At 46.5% G+C, this 25292-nt stretch overlaps 1 protein-coding gene across 1 annotated transcript in view; it reads left to right on the forward strand.

The window, feature by feature from the left end:
- The window catches only part of XRN1 (5'-3' exoribonuclease 1), an 838379-nt gene that overhangs the window by 448745 nt on the left and 364342 nt on the right, over window positions 1–25292 (forward strand). Inside the window, exon 32 of the mRNA XM_069213922.1 lies at window positions 14014–14091. Within this exon, the coding sequence (XP_069070023.1) occupies window positions 14014–14091 (78 nt within the window). The remainder of the gene's footprint in view (window positions 1–14013; window positions 14092–25292) is intronic.

Here is a 25292-nt window from a genome sequence, read left to right on the forward strand (position 1 = left end):
CAAACCAGTACTCCACCTCCACCTTGCTGGCGTCTGAGTCGGACTGGAGCTCTCTGCCCTTTACCAATCCAGCCACGGGCCCATCCATCTGGCCCATCAAGACTCACTCTCATTTCATCAGTCCATAAAACCTTAGAAAAATCAGTCTTGAGATATTTCTTGGCCCAGTCTTGACGTTTCAGCTTGTGTGTCTTGTTCAGTGGTGGTCGTCTTTCAGCCTTTCTTACCTTGGCCATGTCTCTGAGTATTGCACACCTTGTGCTTTTGGGCACTCCAGTGATGTTGCAGCTCTGAAATATGGCCAAACTGGTGGCAAGTGGCATCGTGGCAGCTGCACGCTTGACTTTTCTCAGTTCATGGGCAGTTATTTTGCGCCTTGGTTTTTCCACACGCTTCTTGCGACCCTGTTGACTACTTTGAATGAAACGCTTGATTGTTCGATGATCACGCTTCAGAAGCTTTGCAATTTTAAGAGTGCTGCATCCCTCTGCAAGATATCTCACTATTTTTTACTTTTCTGAGCCTGTCAAGTCCTTCTTTTGACCCATTTTGCCAAAGGAAAGGAAGTTGCCTAATAATTATGCACACCTGATATAGGGTGTTGATGTCATTAGACCACACCCCTTCTCATTACAGAGATGCACATCACCTAATATGCTTAATTGGTAGTAGGCTTTTGAGCCTATACAGCTTGGAGTAAGACAACATGCATAAAGAGGATGATGTGGTCAAAATACTCATTTGCCTAATAATTCTGCACTCCCTGTAGAATGACATGAGATATGAAATATGTCCTAATACGCTAGCGTGATGAACCTAATCTCTAACCTAAAGACAGCTACGTGTGTTAAACCTAATCTGCCAGGGCCATGTCCATGAGAAGAAGCCCCACAACCCTTGTTACCTTGGAATGAGGTCTCTAGCTCAGAATCCATAGGGACACGAAGACTGGGTCAGAGTCAAGCCGACGTGCAGCATCGATAGCAACCATGGCATCTGGTCAGAATCCCTCTGACTATTTGTCTAAGTGAGGTGCATTTATACAGATCTGCTCGGACCCCTGACATAGGTCTGTTCCCAAACAATAGATAACAAGACATGCTTGGGACGGCAATTTATGTAAACAATTCCCTCGAAGGCGTGAATAAGAAAAGTACCTAATGTGAACACAGTTTGTTTATCTTTGTCGCTTGATAGTGATGCCTTACCGCGGTGGCACTGATAACGTGAAATCAAGACATTGGCCTAACTAGAAACAAGGTAGCCGTCTTGAAAGATATAATTAAATAAATGTGCTAAAACACAGGAAACTAAGTAGGGTCAAAGTCACTAGCTGACGGGGGCACGGTCTACAAGCCAGAGAGCTAAGCTAACTCCTGCCTCCCAATAAAACAAGATAGGATTCACTACACCCACAAGGTGTATTGGGAAGACAGACTTTTATACTCAGAAGCAAAGGACCCCAAACCTGGTGCCACCAGGAGGTTGATAGTACCTCTGCAGTATAGAGAGTTTTTGTTGAAACTTGCACATGACACACCCCTGGCAGGTAACCTGGGGCAAAGCAAGACTTAGGACAGACTTGTCCCACATTTTCACTGACCCCACATGTCTGAAGATACAAAGGAGTTTTGTCACTCCTGTGTCACCTGCCAAGCCAGTGGCAAGGCAGGTGGCACCCGAAAGCCCCCCTAATTCCACTACCTGTGGTTGGGGTGCCCTTTGAAAGGGTTGGGGTGATTATTATTGGCCCCCTAGACCTGCCTACTGCCTCTAGAAACAGATTCATACTGGTGGTTTGTGGATCATGCCACCAGGTATCCAAAGGCTATACCTCTAAGGACCACTACAGCTCCTGCAGTAGCAAAGGCCCTCTTGGGAATCTTCTCCAGGGTGGGCTTTCTAAAAGAGGTGGTATCAGACAGAGGTGCAAACGTCATGTCTGCATACCTTAAATCCATGTGGAAGGAATGTGGGGTTACTTACAGGTTCACCACTCCTTAACACCCTCAAACCATCGGTTTGGTTGAGAGGCTCAATAAGACTCACAGAGGTATGATTATGGGACTCTAAAAAAAAAAACTCAGGAGGAGATGGGATGTCCCATTGCCATGCCTCCCGTTTGCCTACAGGGAGGTTCCCCAGAAGGGATTGGGTTACAGCCTCGTTGAACTTGTGTTGGACATTCTGCTAGAGTTCCACTTGCACTTGTAAGGGAAAGATGGGAGCAACCTCTCTCTCAAGCCCCCTAAACCAGACATTGTGGGCTGTGTACTTAGCCTCAGATCCAGAATGACTGAGTACATGAAAAAGGCTACTAAAACCCTTCAGGCCATCCGAGAACTGCAAAAGCGGTGGCATGATCAGAAAGCTGTCCTAACTGTGTACCAGCTAGCATAGAAAGTGTGGGTCCTGGTGCCTGTGGCTCCCAGTGCACTCCAAGATAAATGGAGGGGTCCCCACACTATATTGGAGAAAAAGGGTGAGGTCACCTATTTGGTGGACCTTGGCACTCCCATGAAGCCCCCTCAGGGTGCTTCATGTGAACCGCCTTAAGCCCTAATATAACAGTGGTGATCTGACCTTGCTCGTGGCAACTAATGAGGGACAGGAAGAAGAGAGTGACCCTCTAACTGATCTCTTCTCCACCACTGCAGCTGATGGCTCTTTGGATGGAGTGGTCCTAGCAGACTTTCTTTCTGAGTCTCAGAAAGAGGACTGCAGGAACCTCCTAGGCCAGTTCTCTGAACTGTTTTCTCTGACACCTTGTCAAACAACACTATGTGAACACACCATTGACACAGGGGGCAGTTTGCCTGTTGAAAGTAAAATTACAGGCAACCTGATCATGCTAGGGATTGCATCAAAGCTGAAGTACAAAATATGCTTGACCCAGGAGTGATTGAGCAATCTGACAGCTTCTGGGCTAGCCTAGTGGTGCTGGTACCAAAACCTCACTCACAAAATGAGAAAAAGGAGATGAGGTTCTGTGTAGATTACAGAGGGCTCAACACAGTCACAAAGACTGATTCTCACTGTATACCTAGGGCAGATGAGCAGATAGATACACTGGCATCTGCTATGTATCTAAGCACCTTTGACTTCACTGCAGGATATTGGCAGATCAAATTGTCACAGGATGCAAAACCTACATTCTCAACCATTGGAGGGCATTATCAATTTACTGTTATGCCCTTTGGTCTAAAGCATGCACCTGCCACTTTCCAGAGGCTGGTAAATACAGTCCTCTAAGATTTGGAAGTCTATAGTGCATCCCATCTCGATGACATAGACGTCTTTAGCTCCAACTTAATGACCACCTGGTCCGCCTATGGAATGTTTTGGAGGCCCTGCAGAAAGCAGGCCTCACTATCAAAGCCTCTAAGTGCCAGATAGTGCCGGGGAAGGTTGTATATCTGGGCCACCTGGTAGGTGGAGGCCAGACTCAGCCATTGCAGGAAAAGATTCAGACTGTCTTAGAATGGACTCCCCCTACCACACAGACCCAGTTGAGAGCCTTCCTAGGCCTCACTGGGTTAAAAAGCCCTGAGTTCTACAAGACATTAATTGTCCAAACTGATGCTTCAGAGTTAGGGATGGGGACAGTTCTTTCTCAGCTCAACACTGAGGGCTAGGATCAACCAGTTGCTTTTATCAGCAGAAGATTGACCCCTAGAGAGAAGCGTTGGTCAGCTATAGAAAGGGAGGCCTTTGCTGTGGTCTGGTCCTCAAAGAAGCTGAGGCCATAACTGTTTGGCTCTCACTTCATTGTTCAAACAGACCACAAGCCCCTTCTATGGCTCAAACAGATGAAGGGAGAAAACCCCAAATTGTTAGAATGGTCCATATCCCTACAGTGAATGCACTATACAGTGGAACATAGACCTGAGAGTAACCACTCCAATGCAGATGGACTCTCCAGATATTTCTACTTAGATAGTGAAGACTCATCTGCTCAAGGTTAGCCATCTTGTCCTTCGTTCGGGGAGGGAGGGGTTGTGTAGAAAAGTGCCCTCTTTCTTGGCATTGTTGCCCCCATTTTCTGCCTGTTGTTATTGTGTTTGACTGTGTTCACTGGTATCCTGCTAACCAGGACCCTAGTGATTATGCTCTCTCCTCTAAATTTGGTTGTTACTAACCGTTTCTTTCCACAATTGACATACTGGCTCCCCCAGTATATGGTACCTAGGGCATTGGGGTTCCTTGGTATCCCTATGGGCTGCAGCAGTTATTCTTCTGCCCATTGGGGTTGCCTGTGCAAAGGCTTCTGCAGGCCTGGCATTGCAGCCTGCATGAATTGGTGCATGCACCAGTTTTTACCACAGGTCACTACTCCAGGTCACTATAAGTCACCCCTATGGTAGGCCCTCTCAGCCCAGAGGGCAGGGTGCAGGTTACCTGTGTGTGAGGGCACCCCTGCACTAGCAGAGGTGTCCCCACAAACTCTAGATCCATTTTCCTGGAATTTGTGAGTGCGGGACGCCATTTTATGCTTGTACTGGACATAGGTCACTACCTATATCCAGCTACTTAATGATAACTCTGAACTTGGGCATGTTTGGTATCAAGCATGTCGTAATCATACCGCAATACTGTTGCAAGTATTGGGAGTATGATTCCACGCTCTCTGTGGGCTCCTAGGAGGACCCCCAGCATTGCTACCACCAGTCTTATGGGGTTTTCCGGGCAGGCCAGATGCTGTAACCCCTAAGACAGGTTTCTGTCCTCCTGCTGCTCGATCTGATCTGATCAAGCCCAGGAAGTAGAACAAAGGATTTCCTTTGGGAGAGGTAGGTAACACTCTCTCCCTTTGCAAATAGGTGTGACTGGCTTGAGAGGGGTAGACTCCCCAAGCCACTGGTTTGCTTTGAAGGGACATGTGGTGCCCTCCGTGCGTAAACCAGTCCACACCGGTTCAGGGAACCCAGTCCCTGGTCTGGTGCGAAACTAGACAATGGATAGGGGAGTGACCACTCCGCTGTCCATCACCACCCAAGGGGTGGTGCCCAGTGCTCCTCCAGAGGATCCCTGGGTTCTGCCATCTTGTTTCTAAGGTTGGCATCTGAGTACCAGGCCAGGCAGGTGATTTCAGAGCCCCCTCCTGACAGATTACCTGGTTAGGTGACCAATCTTGTGTCAGGGCTTTTTAGGGTCTCTCTCTTGGGTGGGTCCTCCGCTTGCAAGATTCCAGCAGGGCACCTCTGCAACCTTCACTTCAACTTCTGGCCTCCGGATCTGTGACTGGAACCTCCAGGACCTGACAAGAGAAAGGACTCTTCAGCAACATTGTTTCTAGGGCTCCTGCCAGCTTTGCGACAATGTCCTCGCTGTGCATCCTCAGAAGACTGCAACTCTTCAGCATGCGCAAGAAGATGAAGGAATCTCACTTGGAGTGAAGGAGTCACGACAGGTGACGACCAGCTGGGTGGATCCCTTCTCCTGCTGAGCTTCATGAATCCTACATCACGGGTGGTGGTCCGGAGTAGTCCTCTTGGTCCTCTCTGCCAGCTATTCAACTTTGGTGGAAGCAAGCCTTCACCTTCTCACACAGAACAGTACCCCGTGCACTGTGTCCCTTGCAGCTGCCAAGGCTTGTTTGCATCTCCTCCAAGGGATCTTCAGGTGGCATGTAGCTCCAGCTCCCAGCACTCCATCCTGCAAATCACAGCCTCCTGCATGGTTCTCCTGCGGTGTGGGATCCACTTTTGTAGTGCTGCATGGGCTCCTTCTGTGACACCTGTGTCCCTATCCTGTGGTACTCCTGTGGGTGCTACCTCTGCTCCTGTGGACTCTCTGCGATGCTGAGGGTCCCCTGCGACTCCCCCTCCTGGGTTGAATTCTCCTGGGCCTTACAGGTCCCCGGCAGCACCTCTTTTCCACTAACTGCTAGTTTGCCTTTGCCAAGGCTTGGTGGTGGAAATCCTGCACTGACACCCGTCTGCAATCATCCCTCTGGCATGGGACATCTTCTGCTTCCATCGGGATCTCTTCTCCGGCTCCAGGGTTGCAGTCCTGACCTGTTCTTCAGTACCGTCGGCCAACTCCTGCATCCACAGCTGGGTGGGTAGTACCTCCTCCTGGACTCACTGTGACCCCTGGACTTGGTCCCCTCTCTCCACAGGTCTTCTTCCTTCAGGAATCCACTGCTGGTTTTCTTGCAGTCATCTTATAGTGTCTTCTTTTTCCTCTTTTCCTCCTTTTGGGTGGTTTGGGGGAAATCCAGTTTTTGACTCCTGCATTCCTGGTCCCTGGGGGGTACTGTGTTACTCACCTCTGTGGTTTTCTAGAAACTCCCAGCTCCCCTCTACAGATTTTACTTACCTAGGTGGAGGTACCTTGTCACATTCCATTTTTTTAGTATAGGTTTTGTGCTTCCCTTAGGGTCACTATTGGTTATTACTGTTTGCACTTTTTTCTAACCTTTTCTATGCCTATTTCTGATTGCTAGTGTATATATTTAGTGTATTACTTACCTCCTAAGGGTGGGTCACCTGTCTAGTACTTTGCGGTGATTTTGTTCCAAAAGTAAAGTACCTTTATTTTTGTACAACTGAGTGTTTGCTTTCATGTTTGTAAATGATGTGTGACTACAGTGGTATTGCATGAGCTTTGCATGTCTCCTAGAGAAGCCTTGGCTGCTCATCCACAGCTACCGCTAGAGAGCCTGGCTTCTCAACACTGCCTACACTTCACTAAGAGGGGATACCTGGACCTGGTATAAGGTGTAAGTACCATAGGTACCCACCACACACCAGGCCAGCTTCCTACACTGCCCCAGGTCCTGGGGCCCTTACGGGACACTCTCATTCAAGCTGTCAAGGATGGGAGCGATGCAGCCAAGTCTATAATTTGGTGTGGTTTGGACATGACCGACTTGCTAGGCAGGGCGATTTCATTGACAGAGGCCCTTTGTTGCCACGCCTGATGTCGTACGACTGGCTTTTCGGGGGATGTCCAGGCAAACCTGATGGACATGCCCTTCGATAGCACATGCCTTTTCTGAGAAAAGGCAAATTCTGCGCTTGAGCGGTTCAAGGACTCTCGAACTTTGGCCAGATCCTTGGGCCTCTCGGCTCCAGTTCTCCAGCAGTCTGCCTTTCGCCCCTTTCGAGACTTAGGAAGGGGCGGGGTACTATGCCACCCACAAGTCAGCCCCGTCCTCCATCATCACAGCATCCAGTGCGAGGACAAGATCGTGATACTTTTCAGACCCAGAGGATCTAGCCAGAGGTCTGCCACCAACCAGCCCCCCTTCATCCACATCGCCTAAGCCCTCCTAGTATGGTTCTGCAAGACCATGTTCGTCCAGTTGGAGGGAGGATTCAATTTCATCTCTCTCACTGGTGGTCCATAACATCAGACAAATGGGTCTTGCAGATCATACAGAAGGGCTATTCCCTGTCTTTCCCTCCCTCTATCCCTCCATTGAAAGAACGGCTAATGGAGGATCATTTAATCTTGCTACGCAAGGAAGTTACAGCTCTCTTGGCCAAGGGAGTCATAGAAAGGGTCCCGATGTCAGAAGTAGGCAGTGGTTGTTATTCCTGCTACTTTCTGATACCAAAGAAGGACAAGGGCTTACGTCCTATCCTAGACCTTCAGGACCTGAACTGCTTCCTCAAGAAGGAGAAATTCAAAATGCTCAGGATCTGTCTGCCTTAGACCCAGGAGACTGGATGGTAGCGTTGGACTTGCAGGACGCTTATTTCCACATCACCATCCTGCCTGCCCACAGACTTTACCTATGATTCGTGGTAGGTCACGAGCACTTTCAGTTTACCTTGCTCCTCCTGCACACACAGGGGTTCACTATCAACATGCGGAAGTCACTCCTGACTCCCTCTCAGTTGCTCCCTTTCATCTGAGCTGTTCTGTACACAGTACAGTTTTGCAACTTATCCTCCCGAAAAGTGAGTCCACGATATTCAGGCTATGATTCTGATTATTCAGCCTCTGTCTTGGGTTTCGGTGAGACTGACTCTTAGGCTGCTTGGCGTATGGCCTTCTGCATCCTGCTAGTGACACGTGCCAGACGGAATATGCGAGCTCTGCAGTGGGACTTGAAGTTCCAGTGGGTGCAGCTTCAGAGGAATCTCTTTGACATGGTCCAGATCTCTGAGGGGACTGCGAAAGACCTGCAGTGGTGGCTGTCGAATCTGCATGGGGTCCATGGCAGATCCCTCTCCCTTCCCTTGCCAGATCTATCCGTAGTAACAGATGCATCGCTTCTGGGTTGGGGCTGCCACATGGGAGAGGCGGAGATCAGCGGCCTCTGGCTTCTGTCAGAGTCTGGGCTCCATATCAATCTTCTGGAGCTCCGGACGATCAGGCTTGAGTTGAAAGCATTTCTTCCCTCACTCGAAGGGAAAGTAGTGCAGGTGTTCACGGACAATACTACCGCCATGTGGTATTGCAACAAATAGGGTGGAGTAGGGTCCTGGTCCCTTTGTCAGGAGGCACTACGTCTCTGGACATGTCTGGAACATCAGGGCATTACCTTTTGTGGTTCAACATCTGGCGGGTTCTCAACGCCAGAGCGGATGAACTCAGCTGTCGATGCACAGCCGCTCACGAATGTCGTCTCCATCCGGAGGTGGCACAAGGTCTCTTACAGCAGTGAGGAGAGCCTTGATAGATCGGTTTGCCTCTGCAGAGAACGCGCAATGTCAGCTGTTTTGCGCTTTGGAGTTTCCAAGGCGGCACTCAGTCGGAGACGCTTTTCATCTCAGGTGGAACTCCGGCCGCCTTTCTGCCTATACCACTTTTGCCCAGAGTTTTCAAGAAGATCAGGAATGACCGGGCCCAAGTCATCTTGGTGGCTCCGGACTGGGCACGGAGAGTGTGGGATCCAGAGCTATTGAGCATGGCCACTGGTCCTCCACTCAGACTTCCTAATTGGGAGGATCTTCAGTCGCAGCAACAGGGGACGGTTCTCCACCCGAACCTGTCCATTCTCCGCCTTCATGCGTGGAGATTGAGCGGTGGCATTTGATGACTTTTGATCTTCCACCCGAAGTTTGCGATGTTATATTGGCAGCTGGGCGTCCCTCCACCATAACGGTATATGCCTGCCTTTGGCATAAATTTGTGGCATGGTGGACCAACAAATCTGTTGATTCCCTCTCTGCTCCTCTATCTGAGGTTCTTTTGTTCATTCTTTCTTTGGCCCAGCAGGGCTCTGCTTTGGGCACCCTTAAAGGGTATTTATCTGCCATTTTGGTCTTTCTTAGGCTACCTGATCAGCCTGCTCTCTTTAAATCTCCTGTTGTCAATAGATTCCTTAAAGGCCTCACCCATTTATTTCCTCACACTCCATATATTATGCCTAAGTGGGACCTCAGTCTTGTCTTTAATACTTAATGTGTACTCCCTTTGAGCTGTTGCACAATTGCCCTTTACGGCTCCTCACTTTCAAGACTGTCTTTCTTGTTGCAATCACTTCTGCTTGCAGAGTGAGTGAGCTTCAGGCCCTTTCTTCCAAGCCTCTATTCTTGTCTGTGCACCCTGACAAAGTGGTGTTGCGCACTAAGTCTTCCTTCCTTCCCAAGGTGGTTACGCCTTTTCATGTAGGCCAGTCCATCACCTTGCCTATTTTTTACGCACCCCCACATCTTCCTCATGAGGAGGAGAGACTCCACCATCTGGACCCAAAAAGAGCGTTGGCATTCTATCTTAATCGTACTAAAGATTTCCGGGTGGATGATCAAGTCTTTGTCAGGTATGGGGGTGCGAAGAAAGGAAGGCGGTGCAAAAACATACCATCTCTTGATGGGTACTTCTTTGCATCAAGATGTGCTACGCTTTGGCCAAGAAGCAATCCCCTGAGGGCTTTGCGCGCTCATTCCACAAGAGCGACTTCTGCTTCCACTGCATTAGCAGGCAGAGTCCCTATCCTGGATATCTGCCAGGCAGCTATGTGGGCATCCCTGCACACGTTTGCTAAACATTACTGCCTGGACAGCCAGGTCCGTCGGGTCGGCTACTTTGGTTGTTCGGTCCTGCAAGACTTTCTTGTATGATCTTGGTTCGCAGCTCACTTTCGAGGATGGCATTGCTTGGGTATCTATTCTAAGGTAAGGAATCTGCAACTAGAAGTCTCTATCAAATGTACAAGTTACTTACCTTTGGTAGTGAAATATCTGGTAGAGACATATTCTAGCTGCAGATTCCTTACCAACCCACCCATCCTCCCTACTTGCGAACTGATTTCTAGGGACAGGGATTCCCCCTTCAGGTCCTTAGCTCTGGCGCACCAATCTCAGTGTTCTTAGCGGCTCTGCGCTGTGGTGTGGAAAGTCGTTAAAAGAAACCAACATCACTGCTCTGAGGCGGCGTCTGTGTACCACTCCCAACGTCATCACGGCGACTATGACGCCAACGACACCCGCGGAGACAACCGACGTCACCTACCGACGCACAAGTGTATTGCTCGAAGAAAAAAACTCTGAATCCAGACTGACGCCTGGAGGAAAATTCTAAGGTAAGGAATCTGCAACTAGAATATGTCTCTACCAGAGATTTCGTTACCCAAGGTAAGTAACTTGTACTTTAGGTTGAAAGATACCAGATTCTGGAGTTCTTACCCATCCTTTGAAATGTCTCTCTCTTGCTCTCTGACACATCAGTGCCCTCCTTTTGCAAAAACTGCTGATGTTCCCACATTCTCGGCAGCAGGCCTTGTGCTCCGCCACCTTTATAATACCAATAACTCAATAAGCGGCTGATGGGTGGGTATGTAGTGTGGTTGGTTTTACGTATCCTTTGCGCGTTCGCTTCAGGCTTTAGGCCTCTGTGCACTTTGCCCTAAATGCTTTTTATTAGGCTTCGTACTGTTATTTTTCAAATAGCCAGTTCTACGGTTTTGTTTTTTATTCATATCACACTGTTTTGCCTACTTCAGCACTGGAGTTCTCCATAACACATTCACTCTGTGCTTCAGTCAAGGATACAGTCTGGTACATTGCCGATAGACGTGGTAGGAATTTAGACTTGGCATTCCTGCGTAGGGACATTTTGTGATCACACTGACATGTTAGTTATAAAATCACTTCCTTGTCCCAATACATGCAAGAGGGAGATTCCGACCAGGGAACCACAACTAGACGCTGACTGCCTCGTTGCAGATGCTGAACCAAGATCACAGGCCTTTGCTCAGGTATGATGTCTCCCCAGTGATACAGACAGGCAAGCTAGAAGCTTAACATGCTGTGCTCGAAATAGAACAAGCAGAGGGAGAGTAGAAACTATTATACACAATGATCGCTTTGTTCTTATGTTTTACTCTCCTGGTAACTATTTCAATCCTACTGTGTTGTATGGTTCTGGTTATTGCGGCTCATGCCTTATTATCTAAAATACAGTCGTTTTATTAAATCATTATATAAAACTTATACTGTTTTTGTCATTTGTATATGAGATCATATTGTAAATGAGAGAGTTGGTTTGGATCTGAGTGACCACGACTTCCCTGAGAAGTTCCAAAGATGTAATGCGCTCGGCTGCCCAATCATCTCTTCCCTGTGGGAGAAATGAGGCACTGCTAGTTAGCCGGAGCAAAAACCGGATTTAGGGTGACCGAGTTCTTTACACGTGGGTCAGACTCAGTCCCCCACACCGTTATCGATCCTGCTTCCTAGAAATCCAGTAGTCTCATTTAGGATAATGAGAGCCCACGCGACAGGTAAAGACAGGCAAGTAAGTGCAACTAACCTTTGTGATCCTTTGCAGCATGTCATTACATGGCTCTTTCTGCCATGCCCCCTTGTTCTGAGTTCCACAGACTCCAGCCAGTAGCCCTTTCATTCTTATTGGCAGTTTATTTTTCTGATTATTAGGTCATGTGGTTCCTCGTTCAAATTTTTTTTTTAAACATCTTTTTATTATTATTTTTGCACAGATATTTGTCAAAAGTAGCTACAATCATAACAATAGGATCTAATTTTTCTGTGATTATATCTTACATTGACAACAACTTGGGTCTGATTATATCTCACATTATTTGCCTTTTATGCACAGCTGAGTCGAGCATTATATATATGTAAATAAAAATAGGAATAATGGTGTGAACAGCAGATTGGCTAAGTGTGTCCGCTGTTTGTCACATGTAGTGTGTGGCGGGGTATAGTCTGTGTTATTTCTAGTTAAGACGTGTTTCCATCTTTTATTTGCTTCTCCCTTGTGGGTTACTTATGTTCCTTCCCCTATCTCGTCTAGGTTGTTGAGGGTACTGTGGGTATGTGCTTGCATATCAAGTGTGGGTCTCAACGGCTCTTCTCATTACTCCCACGGGTTTTGATTTTTCCAAATCTTGATTAGTTTCTATCTATATGCGTGTTTGCAGTGAGTGTATTTTGTACGACTGCCTCGCTCGCAGGACAGGTCTATATATGCAACATTCCTCCCTCCGGCTCCGAGGTGTTGTCAGTTTTGGTTCCTCGTTCAATGACATCAATCTTAGCAAGTCTTCAAGAGATCTGTGCTAGCCACAGATCCGCTCTCTGTGCTTATGGTGTTTGAGCATTGATCATACCACTGAGACCTGTAGCTTTTGGTCATTAGGGCACCTCAAGGCTAGGAGCTAATCCACCACTATGGCAGTGATCCCTGTCTCCCTTAAAGTGATACTTAGTTACAGGTGCATTTGCGACCTTCCTCAATTTCTCCTTTTTCAGAACTCTACCTAGGATTTTATATAAATATTTTGGTTTATATTCTACTCTTTCATGGGCTAATGTTGAAGATTTCAGATGTAATGCTTTACAAGGTCTGTCATGGAGCTGCACTGCCACATTATAGGACATTTTGATCTACATAATAAGAGAGGACTGTGGCTTTTTTCAAGCTGCCCTTTGCAAAGCATGGGGGATAGCCCCCAGGGTCTTCCCAGCTCTCTATTGCTTTGAGAAAGGAAAATTTGTGTGTGAATGACCTGTTATTTGGGCCTTCAGCCATAGCTTTGCCATCAATCAATGGTCTAATGCCTTTGAGTCAGGAAAGTTGATATGAGTATGCTAAACAGCAGCATTTCTCTAGACAGATTGGTTTTTCTTATATCTTCCTGCCCATTTTCACTTTTATTACTCCACATTGTTGTTCTTATAAATTCCTGGCCATTTCCACTTTTATTACTGCTGTGCAAGTCTTTAATAAGGTGATTAATCTGCAGAAGAACTACCTGCTTGACTCTTATAATGGTATTTTTGATAGTGTTGTTTTTTCATAGTTCATTTCCCTGCCTCCTTTTGTCTTTGTTGCAGCTACACACAGTGTTTTCATGTCTACTTTTCACAGCTCTCTGGTTTCTCTCATATGGGGGAATTCACATCAGAGCTTAGTTAAAATCGATAGAATAAGTGCTATAGCAAGTGTGGATTATACTTTTGTGGTGTTGGAGTTTTCAAAGCCTCTTCTGGAACTACTTTCAAAATAAGTCCACTCTTCATTGGTATTTATTTGCTTTGTAAGCCATCAGCTAGACGTGCTGAACATAATAGCATTGTACATAAAAGTGTACATAATAATGATTAGGTAAGGAGGATATTGCTAGTGATAGGTATAAATAACTCATTCTTTCAAAGTCAGTAGTAAGAATGGTTAAGTTATATCAAAGTCCGTTGAGATGGTAAGTAGCAAGATAGGGGATGGCAATTTCTTCCTGTGTCTAGACTTAAATGAAGTTCTTGTGGCCATGGAAACAGTCTGTCATAGACTACAGCTATTGTTGTGGGTGCTGAAGAACACTTTGTAGAATATATGATGCAAATAACGATATAATAATGTAGTTTCTTTAGATATTGGACACCTTGCCAAAGACCATAATCTGTTTTGCTCTGGGTAGCTGCTTCTAAACAACTCATTGTATGTCTTTCTGTAGATGCAAACAATTAGGTGCAAGAGATGCAGGATTGAAATTAAATTGCAAATACATTTTGTCATCTGTATTGTACGAATTGTGTTCAAGATTGTTAAAATCTAGAGTCTCCCGTACAATTTATTTCTTTTTACCCCTTGTAGAGTAAGCAAGATGATGAGTTTTGCAGTGTGTGGCAGTCGCTTCAGGACACTGGGAAGTCCCAAAATGTGATAAATAAGGTTAGTGATTGTTATCTGACAAAAATACCCACTTCCTGGCGAATTCAGGTGGAGTTATGTCACAAATTGCAAATTAAGATGTGAACTCCAGCAGGCCAAACCATTCTGTCCACATGTATTTATGTGTACTTATGTAGCACATTTAACCACAAAGCAGTATTTGAGATGGGATCTCTTCAGTCACTTCTCCTCATCTATCTCTTTTCGCTTTCTTGCCAATCATGATTTTCATCAGCATTGTTTTCCTTGTTGGACACTGATGACAAAGTAGCAGCAGCTATGAATGGTCTTCGTTACAGCTGTATAACTATTTTCAGTGCCGTACTTTACTCCAATGTTCTTAGATGTTGCTCTGGTATTTTGCGAAAACTGTCCTATTTTGTTTTTTGGTTTCTCCTGCATGTGCCCAGAAGGCGCACAAGCATTTAATATGTAACTTCCCCTTACAGTTGAAGAATAATGTGGTGTTCGATGGCATATGTTGCTGCAGATACGCATGTTGAGCACAGTCCGCTGCCTGGTGTTGGGCTCGGAGTATTACAAGTTGTTTTTCTTCGAAGAAGTCTTTTTTGGTCACGGGACCGAAGGACTCCTCCCTCTTCGGCTCCATTGCGCATGGGCGTCGACTCCATCTTAGATTGTTTTTTTCCGCTGTCGGGTTCGGACGTGTTCCTTTTCGCTCCGTGTTTCGGTTCGGAAAGTTAGTCAGAATCTCGGAAGAAAGCGTCGGTATTGTTCCGTTCGGTATCGGGATAGTTAGGTACATCGACACCGATCATCGGAAGACTTTGGGGTAGCTTCGATCCCCCATCGGGGCCTGGTCGGCCCGACCGCGTGTGACGCCGAAGCCGATGGAACGGACCCCGTTCCGTTTCTGCCCAAAATGTCACAGTAAGTATCCTTATACAGATCAGCACTTGGTCTGTAACTTGTGCTTGTCCCCCGAGCACAAGGAGGATACCTGTGAGGCCTGTCGAGCCTTCCGGTCCAGAAAAACACTCCGGGACCGAAGAGCCAGGCGTCTACAAATGGCGTCCACGCCGACAAAACAACGTTTCGACGACGAAGAGGAAACATTCTCGGTTCCGGACTCAGAATCCGGAGACTCCGACGTCGAACAACAACAACAAACAGTGAGTAAGACGTCGAAAATAAAGACCATCGAAAAAACAAAAGCCCAGGGGACGCCACTGCCAACAGGCCATGGCTCGACCCATAAAACCGGCGACCCGTCGAAGGCGCCGAAAAAGGGCACGCCCATAGCGAAGACACCCGACTCCGGTCGAGGGACCGCCATCGAGCAACCTCGGAGCCGAGATAGCTGCTCCGAGAAGCAAAAACAAGATGCCGGCACCGAAAAACATCGGCACCGAGACACACTGCCGAAAGCCACAAAAATTCAGTCGGTACCGAAGCCGAAAAAAGATTCTCTCTCGGCGCCGAAAAGTTCCACACCTCCTTCCTACACAGAGGAACAAGGAATAAGTGGCCAGATGCACAGATTTGGACAAGAGCTCCAAAGTGTAGAATCAGACTACACACAAAAGAGACTGTACATCCAACAAGACACAGGGAAGATATCAACCCTTCCCCCAATAATGAGAAAAAGAAGGATCGGATTTCTCAAGGATGACGCACAACCACAAGCCAAAGTGGTTAAAAAAGTCACGCCTCCGCCCTCTCCACCACAACAGGCATCGCCGGCACAAACTCCGCCACAAATGCACTCACCAGCGCAAACTACTATAAGTCAAGATAATCAGGATCAAGACGCTTGGGACTTATACGACACCCCAGTGCCGGACAATGATCCCGATTCATTCCCCACAAAGCCGTCACCGCCAGAGGACAGTACCTCATACTCGCAACTGGTGGCTAGGGCAGCAGAATTCCACAATGTCCAACTGCATTCCGATCCTATAGAGGATGACTTTTTATTTAACACCCTCTCGGCTACACATAGCCAATATCAATGTCTCCCAATGCTACCAGGGATGTTACGGCACGCAAAACAAATTTTTGAAGGGGCAGCTCGCAAAAGAGCAAATTCCCATACATCTGGCGACGCCCCACCTCCGGACAAAGAAAGCCGAAAATTTGATGCGGCAGGAAAAAGAGTCGCATCACAGGCAGCCAACCAATGGCGCATCGCAAATTCTCAAGCGCTGCTAGCCCGATATGACCGCGCACACTGGGATGAGATGCAACTTCTCATAGACCATCTTCCCCAGGAATACCAAAAAAGGGCGCAGCAAATAGTTGAAGAGGGACAAACGATCTCGAACAATCAAATCCGCTCTTCAATGGACGCAGCCGATACTGCAGCAAGAACAGTCAACACTGCTGTCACCATAAGGAGACACGCATGGCTCCGCACTTCAGGGTTCAAACCTGAAATCCAGCAGGCTGTCCTTAATATACCCTTCAACGGAAAAACAACTTTTTGGCCTTGAAGTGGACACAGCCATTGAAAAACTTAAAAAGGACACAGACACGGCCAAAGCCATGGGCGCACTCTACTCCCTGCAGAGCAGAGGCTCTTTTAGAAAAACTCCATTTAGAGGGGGGTTTCGTGGCCAACCCACAGACACCACCAGCCAACAAACAAGAACCACACCCTATCAGGGTTCATTCCAAAGGGGAGGTTTCAGGGGATATAGAGGGGGTCAATTCCCAAGGAGTAGGGGAAAATTCCAAACTCCAAAAACACCTCCACCTAAACAGTGACTTTCAAGTCACACAACCCCTTCACTCAACACCAGTGGGGGGAAGACTAAGCCAATTCTACCAATCTTGGCAGCAGATTACAACAGACAATTGGGTACTAGCAATAATCCAACATGGCTATTGCATAGAGTTCCACAAATTCCCACCAAACATCCCTCCAAAAACACGCAAAATGTCACTACAACATTTAGAACTTTTAGGACTAGAAGTTCAAGCACTACTGCAAAAGGATGCAATAGAATTAGTACCAGTACAACAACAAAAACACAGGAGTTTACTCCCTGTACTTTCTAATTCCAAAAAAAGACAAAACATTAAGACCAATATTAGATCTCAGGACACTAAATACCTACATCATATCGGACCACTTTCACATGGTCACACTACAAGACATCATTCCACTGCTCAAACAGCAAGATTACATGACCACATTAGACCTAAAAGATGCGTACTTTCATATTACGATACATCCTTCTCACAGAAAGTACCTAAGGTTCGTATTCAAAGGAATACATTACCAATTCAAGGTGTTGCCATTCGGAATAACAACTGCACCAAGAGTATTCACAAAATGTCTAGCAGTAGTAGCAGCACATATCAGGAGACAACAAATACATGTGTTTCCTTACCTAGACGATTGGCTAATCAAGACCAACACAGTAAGAAAGTGCACAAACAACACCACATATGTCATACAAACCCTTCACAAACTGGGTTTCTCCATCAACTATACAAAGTCACACCTCGAACCGTGTCAGACACAACAATATCTAGGGGCAACCATCAACACATCAAAAGGAATTGCCACTCCAAGTCCACAAATAGTTCAAGCATTCCACAAGGTAATAAGTGTTATGTTTCCAAACCAAAAGATACAAGCAAAATTTGTGCTAAAACTTCTAGGCATGATGTCATCATGCATAGCCATTGTCCCAAACGCAAGACTACACATGCGACCCTTACAACAGTGCCTAGCATCACAATGGTCACAAGCACAGGGTCAACTTCTAGATCTGGTGTTGGTAGACCGCCAAACATACCTCTCGCTTCTATGGTGGAACAGCAACAATTTAAACAAAGGGCGGACATTTCAGGACCCAGTGCCTCAATACGTTATAACAACAGATGCTTCCATGACAGGGTGGGGAGCACACCTCAATCACCACAGCATTCAAGGACAATGGGACGTACACCAAACAAAATTTCATATAAATTACCTAGAACTTTTAGCAGTATTTCTAGCGTTAAAAGCCTTTCAACCCATAATAACACACAAATACATTCTTGTCAAAACAGACAACATGACAACAATGTATTATTTAAACAAACAAGGAGGAACACACTCAACACAATTGTGTCTCCTAACACAAAAAATATGGCAGTGGGCGATTCACAACCACATTCGCCTAATAGCACAATTTATTCCAGGGATCCAAAACCAACTAGCAGACAACCTTTCGCGAGATCACCAACAAGTCCACGAATGGGAAATTCACCCCCAAGTTCTGAACAATTACTTTCAAATTTGGGGAACACCCCAGATAGATTTGTTCGCAACAAAAGAAAACGCAAAATGCCAAAACTTCGCATCCAGGTACCCACACCGCGAATCACAAGGCAATGCTCTATGGATGAGTTGGTCAGGGATATTTGCATACACTTTTCCCCCTCTCCCTCTCCTTCCATATCTAGTAAACAAATTGAGTCAAAACCAACTCAAACTCATACTGATAGCACCCACATGGGCAAGACAACCTTGGTATACAACTCTACTAGACCTTTCACTAGTACCGCATGTCAAACTACCCAACAGACCAGATCTGTTAACACAACACAAACAACAGATCAGGCATCCAAACCCAGCATCATTGAATCTAGCAATTTGGCTCCTGAAATCCTAGAATTCAGAAACTTAGACCTCACACAAGAATGTATGGAGGTCATAAAACAAGCTAGAAAAGCTTCCACTAGACACTGCTATGCATCTAAGTGGAAAAGATTTGTTTGCTACTGCCATACCAATCAAATCCAACCATTGCATGCCTCTACAAAGGACATAGTGGGATACTTACTACATTTGCAAAAAGCAACCCTCGCTTTTTCATCTATAAAAATACACCTCGCAGCAATATCTGCTTACCTACAAACTACTCATTCATCGTCTCTATTTAGAATACCAGTTATTAAAGCATTCATGGAAGGGCTAAAAAGAATTATACCACCAAGAACACCACCAGTTCCTTCATGGAACCTTAACATCGTCTTAACAAGACTCATGGGTCCACCTTTTGAACCCATGCATTCCTGTGAAATGCAATATTTAACGTGGAAAGTCGCATTTCTCATTGCAATCACATCCCTCAGAAGAGTAAGTGAAATACAGGCATTTACCATACAAGAACCATTTATTCAAATACACAAAAATAAAATAGTTCTAAGAACAAATCCAAAATTTCTACCAAAAGTAATCTCACCATTCCATTTAAATCAAACAGTAGAATTACCAGTGTTCTTCCCACAGCCAGATTCCGTGGCTGAAAGGGCACTACATACATTAGACATCAAAAGAGCACTAATGTACTACATTGACAGAACAAAGTTAATCAAGAAAACAAAACAACTGTTCATAGCTTTTCAAAAACCACACATAGGAAATCCAATCTCTAAACAAGGCATTGCTAGATGGATAGTCAGATGTATTCAAACATGCTATCTTAAAGCCAAGAGAGAATTGCCTATTACACCAAAGGCACACTCAACCAGAAAGAAAGGTGCTACAATGGCCTTTCTAGGAAACATTCCTATGAGCGAAATATGTAAGGCTGCAACCTGGTCTACGCCTCATACATTTACTAAACACTACTGTGTAGATGTACTAAATGCACAACAAGCTACAGTAGGCCAAGCTGTACTAAGAACATTATTCCAAACTACTTCAACTCCTACAGGCTAAACCACCGCTTTTAGGGGAGGTAACTGCTTTATAGTCTATGCTCAACATGTGTATCTGCAGCAACATATGCCATCGAACTGAAAATGTCACTTACCCATTGTACATCTGTTCGTGGCATTAGTCGCTGCAGATTCACATGTGCCCTCCCGCCTCCCCGGGAAGCCTGTAGCCGTTTAGAAGTAAATCTTAAATCTTAAACATTTGTACATTTGTAAATAATTATTATAAACTTTTTATGTACATACGTATTCACTCCATTGCATGGGCACTATTTATAGCAAACAACTCCAGCCTCACCCTCTGCGGGGAAAACAATCTAAGATGGAGTCGACGCCCATGCGCAATGGAGCCGAAGAGGGAGGAGTCCTTCGGTCCCGTGACCAAAAAAGACTTCTTCGAAGAAAAACAACTTGTAATACTCCGAGCCCAACACCAGGCAGCGGACTGTGCTCAACATGTGAATCTGCAGCCACTAATGCCACGAACAGATGTACACTGGGTAAGTGACATTTTCATTTCCTTACCATCTAGGCATTTCCACTACGGAGACATTTACTGCTTTTACTAAGGAACAGTTTTTGTTTTTGTCTTGGAAGTAGCTCTGATTTCAGTATTGGTTAAAAATTTTTTTTGCAACTGTGACTTCATGCTGTGCATAGTTCACATGGCAGAACAATGTATTTGCAGAATATAGGTGCGTACTTTGTCATTCGGCTTAGAAGGCATTCATATCCTTCTTTTTGCAACAGTTGATGTTACAGAAATATTAAATTCTTTGGAAGTGAGGTGTTCTGGGTGATAGTGAACCTTTTAGTTTTCCAGCATTCAGGGAAATGCACTTTAGAGGAATTCTTACAAGAAAATACCATGTTTATAGCATGTATTGCTGTAAATACACATTCCTCCTCCATACTCCTGCCGTCTAGTGTTGGGCTCAGACATTTGCAAGTTGTTTTTCTTCTAAGAAAGGGTTTTGAGTCATGGGATGCACTGTGACTCCACCATTAATTGGCAATGCACATGGGCATCAATTCCATGTTAGATTGTTTAACGCCATTGGGTTCGGATGTGTACCGACAGGGTTTGAGTCTTTGATAACTTCTTAGCGGAGGTAGGGTGATGGAACTGACACCCGTCCAGTACTGTCCTCAGTGACATGGAAAGTACCCATGGTCTGACAGGCATGAGATCTGTAATCTCTGCCTTTATCCCAATCACAGTCACTGTGTGTGAAGCCTGTGTCACCTTCTGGTCAAAGAAGATCCTCCAATAAAGATGGGAGAGGCGTTGGGCATTAGAAGATGCAATGGCAATTCTCAGATGACGCACCCAACATTTTTGGAGACCATGCCCTACTTGATGTCGAAGAATTTGAGGATGCCGGCTCTTTAAATGTCCCTCCCGAACAACCTTTGCTAAGTCCAGAGGCAGTCTTTTCCATAATAAGAGGAGGCTCTCTTGACATCCATGACCACCAGCCCCTGAACCAAGACCTCCTCCAGAGTTGTGATAAGGGTTGGCGCCAACACACACTAAGCCTCCAAAGAGGCCTCACACAGAGACCGAGCCATCCCCTCTCCCCCAAGTGGGTTGGGGGAGCTGAACCCTGTGTCAGTCATCACAGTCTCGATTGCCTCTGCTGACAGACCAAAGTCCTCAGAGCTGACAGAGTCCCCCCACCCACAGACATTGACCACCATGGCAATCGAGCCTCAAGAGCCATCTGCGGCTTTGACTCCATTCTAAATCAAAGGCCCCTTTGACTCCATTCTAAATCAAAGGCCCCTTTGACTCCATCTCCTAATCTATTTTCAACACTGAAGTCACTACTGACATCAAAGACTCCATTGACAGCCAGCACCGAGGACTGAGCAGCCAGTTCTCAAAGACTTCCAGAGAAATTGGATGCTAGGCAGAAGATACTTTTCTTCCATCGCAGACTGGGAAAAGTTAGACAAAGTGTCCTGAAAAACCTGTGGAACTCTGCCGTGCTAGTGGAGATTGACATTTGGGGAGGAACTTGCAGACAAACCTCCTGAAGCTCCAAAGCCTAAAAGACATAGAAACAAGGGTACCCTGCCTCTTCCCTATGTCCCACTTCTACCTCCTCCTCGAACACTGCCTTGTTCACCATCTCCACTGTCTCCACAGTCACCAGAGAGATCCTCACATTTGTCTTATATTCCCAGAAGTCCCTTCGGCCCTGCCAACCATTTTTTACCATCTTTTAATCCAGATCTTACAGACGACCCATGGAATGAATGTCGATTTCCTCAGGAGACCCAGTTCTGATCTGGATCAGTAAGAAGCTAGGGCATCTCCCCCGAATGACACAATGTCATACCACAAGCTTATCCAATGGATTGCTATCTTCTACAACATGGAAATGCATTTCCTCCCTGAGGAAAACAATTTCCTCATAGAGGATACTATCCGTTTCTGAACAGACAGTCCCATTCTTGCCACTGCCAAAGGGCAAGCTAATGGCAGCCCCTTATACCATCAAAGAGCCAGTGAAATCCTTGATGGTTATGCCAAGGGTCGAAAAAAAGTAGAAGTCCTCTCCCAACAACCCTGCCTGCATCAGGGGGCCGTCTCCCACTCTGCTCCCTGGTAGTCCATATGGCATACAAGCTGGCTTCCATTACGTCATGGGCAACACTCACCATCCTGACAAGGAGACCAAGAACCTCAGTGTTGCTGAAAAAAGGGTGGCAGTAGTGGCCACCACCAAATGGAGAATAGCCAATTCCATGACACTCCTCTTCCGCTATGACAGGGCAAAGCAGCAGTGGATGAAGAAGTTAAGCTAGCAACTCCTGCGGTGTCAACACTAGCATCCTTATTAAGCTTGCTCAGTATTTCAGGACTCAAACTAGAGGTCCAGCAGCATCTCCTTATTCTGACCTTCTATGGAAATTGTAGGAAAATGGCTCCCTGTTGCTTTTACCCCCCACATTTTGCTTGATATTGATGCTTACTTGACTAAGAAGTGTTAGCCAGGCCCCAGCACTAGTGTTCTTTCACTAAAAATGTATTGTTTCCACAGTTGGAACACCCCTGACACACAGATAAGTCCCTTGTAAAAGGTACTAGTGGTACCAAGGGCCCTGTGACCAAGGAAGGTCCCTAAGGGCTGCAGCGTGTGTTGTGCCACCCTAAGGGACCCCTCACCTAACACATGCACACTGCCATTGCAGATTGTGTGTGTTGGTGGGGAGAAAAAGGCAAAGTCGACATGGCATCCCCCTCAGGATGCCATGCACACAAAATACTGCCTGTGGTATAGGTAAGTCACCACTCTAGCAGGCCTTAAAGCCCTAAGGCAGGGTGCACTATACTACCGGTGAGGGCATAGCTGCATGAGCAGTATACCCCTACAGTGTCTAAGTCTGTTCTTAAACACTGTAAGTACAGTGTGGCCATATTAAGTATATGGTCTGGTTGTTTGTCAAAACGAACTCCACAGTTCCATAATGGCTACACTGAACACTGGGAAGTTTGGTATCAAACTTCTCATAATAATAAACCCTCACTGATGCCAGTGCTGGATTTATTATAAAAATGCACATAAGATGCCCCCTGTATTTTACTGAATCCTTCAGTGCAGGACTGACTGGTCTGTGCCAGCCTGCCACTGAGACGCGTTTCTGATCCCATGGGGTGAGAGCCTTTGTGCAAAGCCTGCACTGGGTGGAAGTGCTTAACATCTCCCCCCTGCAGGAACTGTAACACCTGGCAATGAGCCTCAAAGGCTCAGGCTTCGTGTTACATAGCCCCAGGGCACTCCAGCTAGTGGAGATGCCCACCCCCTGGACACAGCCCCGCTTTTGGCGACAAGTCCAGAGGAGATAATGAGAAAAAGGAGGAGGAGTCACCTACCAGTCAGGACAGCCCCTAAGGTGCCCTAAGCTGAGGTGACCCCCTGCCTTTAGAAAGCCTCCATCTTGGTTTTGGAGGATTCCCCCAATAGTATTAGGGATGTGCCTCCCTCCCCCCAGGGAGGAAGCACAAAGAGGGTGTAGCCACCCTCCAGGACAGTAGCCATTGACTACTGCCCTCCCAGACCTAAACACACCCCTAAATTTAGTATTTAGGGGCACCCCAGAACCCGGGAAATCAGATTCCTGCAACCAGAACTACAAAGAAGGACTGCTGACCTACAAGCCTGCAGAGACCACGGACGACGACAACTGCTTCTGCCCCAGTCATACCAGCCTGTCTCCTGAGTCGAAAACCTGCAACCAGCGACGCATCCAATAGGGACCAGCGACCTCTGAAACCTCAGAGGTCTCCCCTGACCCCCAGGACCAAGAAACTCCTGTGAGCAGCGGCTCTGCTCAACAACCTGCAACAAACTTGCAACTTTTCTTCAACTTTAAAGACCTCACTCTTCCCGCCAGAAACGTGAGACTTCAAACTCTTCACCCGACGCCCCCAGCACGAGATCCAGAGAACAAACACCACAAGGAGGACTCCCCGGCTACTACAACCCCGTGAGTTGCCAGAGACGACCCTCTGCAGAGAGAATCCAGAGGCTCCCCCTGACCACGACTGCCTGTAACAAGGGACATGACGCCTGGACCAAGCACTGCGCCCGCAGCCCCCAGGCCTGAAGGAACCGAACCTCAGTGCAGGAGTGACCCGCAGGCGACCCTCTGCCTAGCCCAGGTGGTGGCTGGCCCGAGAAGCCCCCCTGTGCCTGCCTGCACCGCTAGAGTGACCCCCGGGTCCCTCCATTTAAACTATTCAAAACCCAACGCCTGCTTTGCACACTGCACCTGGCCGCCCCGTGCCACTAAGGGTGTGTTTTGTGTGCCTACTTGTGTCTCCCCCCCACCCCCAGTGCTCTACAAAGCCCCCCTCGTCTGCCCCCGGAGGACGCTGGTACTTACATGCTGGCAGACTGGAACCAGAGCACCCCAGTTCTCCATAGGCACCTATGTGTTTTGGGCACTTCTTTGACCTCTGCACCTGACCGGCCCTGAGCTGCTGGTGTGGTAACTTTGGGGTTGCCTTGAACCGCCAATGTTGGGCTGCCTATTCCCAAGAACTGAGACTTGTAAGTGTCTTACTTACCTCATAATCTAACCAATACTTACCTCCCCCAGGAACTGTTGATTTTTGCACTGTCTGCTTTTAAAATAGCTTATTGCCATTTAAAAAAAAAAATGTTTGTTATTGCTCTAATTCAAAGTTCCTAACTTACCTGTGTGGAGTACCTTGCATTTTATGTATTTACTTCAAATCTTGAATTTGTGGTTCTTAAAATAAATTAAGAAAATATATTTTTCTATATAAAAACCTGTTGGCCTGGAGTAAGTCTTTGAGTGTTTTGAGTTCCTCATTTATTGCCTGTGTGTGTACAACAAATGCTTAACACTACCCTCTGATACGCCTACTGCTCGACCACACTACCACAAAATAGAGCATTAGAATTATCTAATTTTGCCACTATCTTACCTCTAAGGGGAACCCTTGGACTCTGTGCACACTATTTCTTATTTTGAAATAGTATGTT

The sequence above is a fragment of the Pleurodeles waltl genome, chromosome 11 (assembly GCF_031143425.1).
Source record: "Pleurodeles waltl isolate 20211129_DDA chromosome 11, aPleWal1.hap1.20221129, whole genome shotgun sequence".
NCBI lineage: Eukaryota > Metazoa > Chordata > Amphibia > Caudata > Salamandridae > Pleurodeles > Pleurodeles waltl.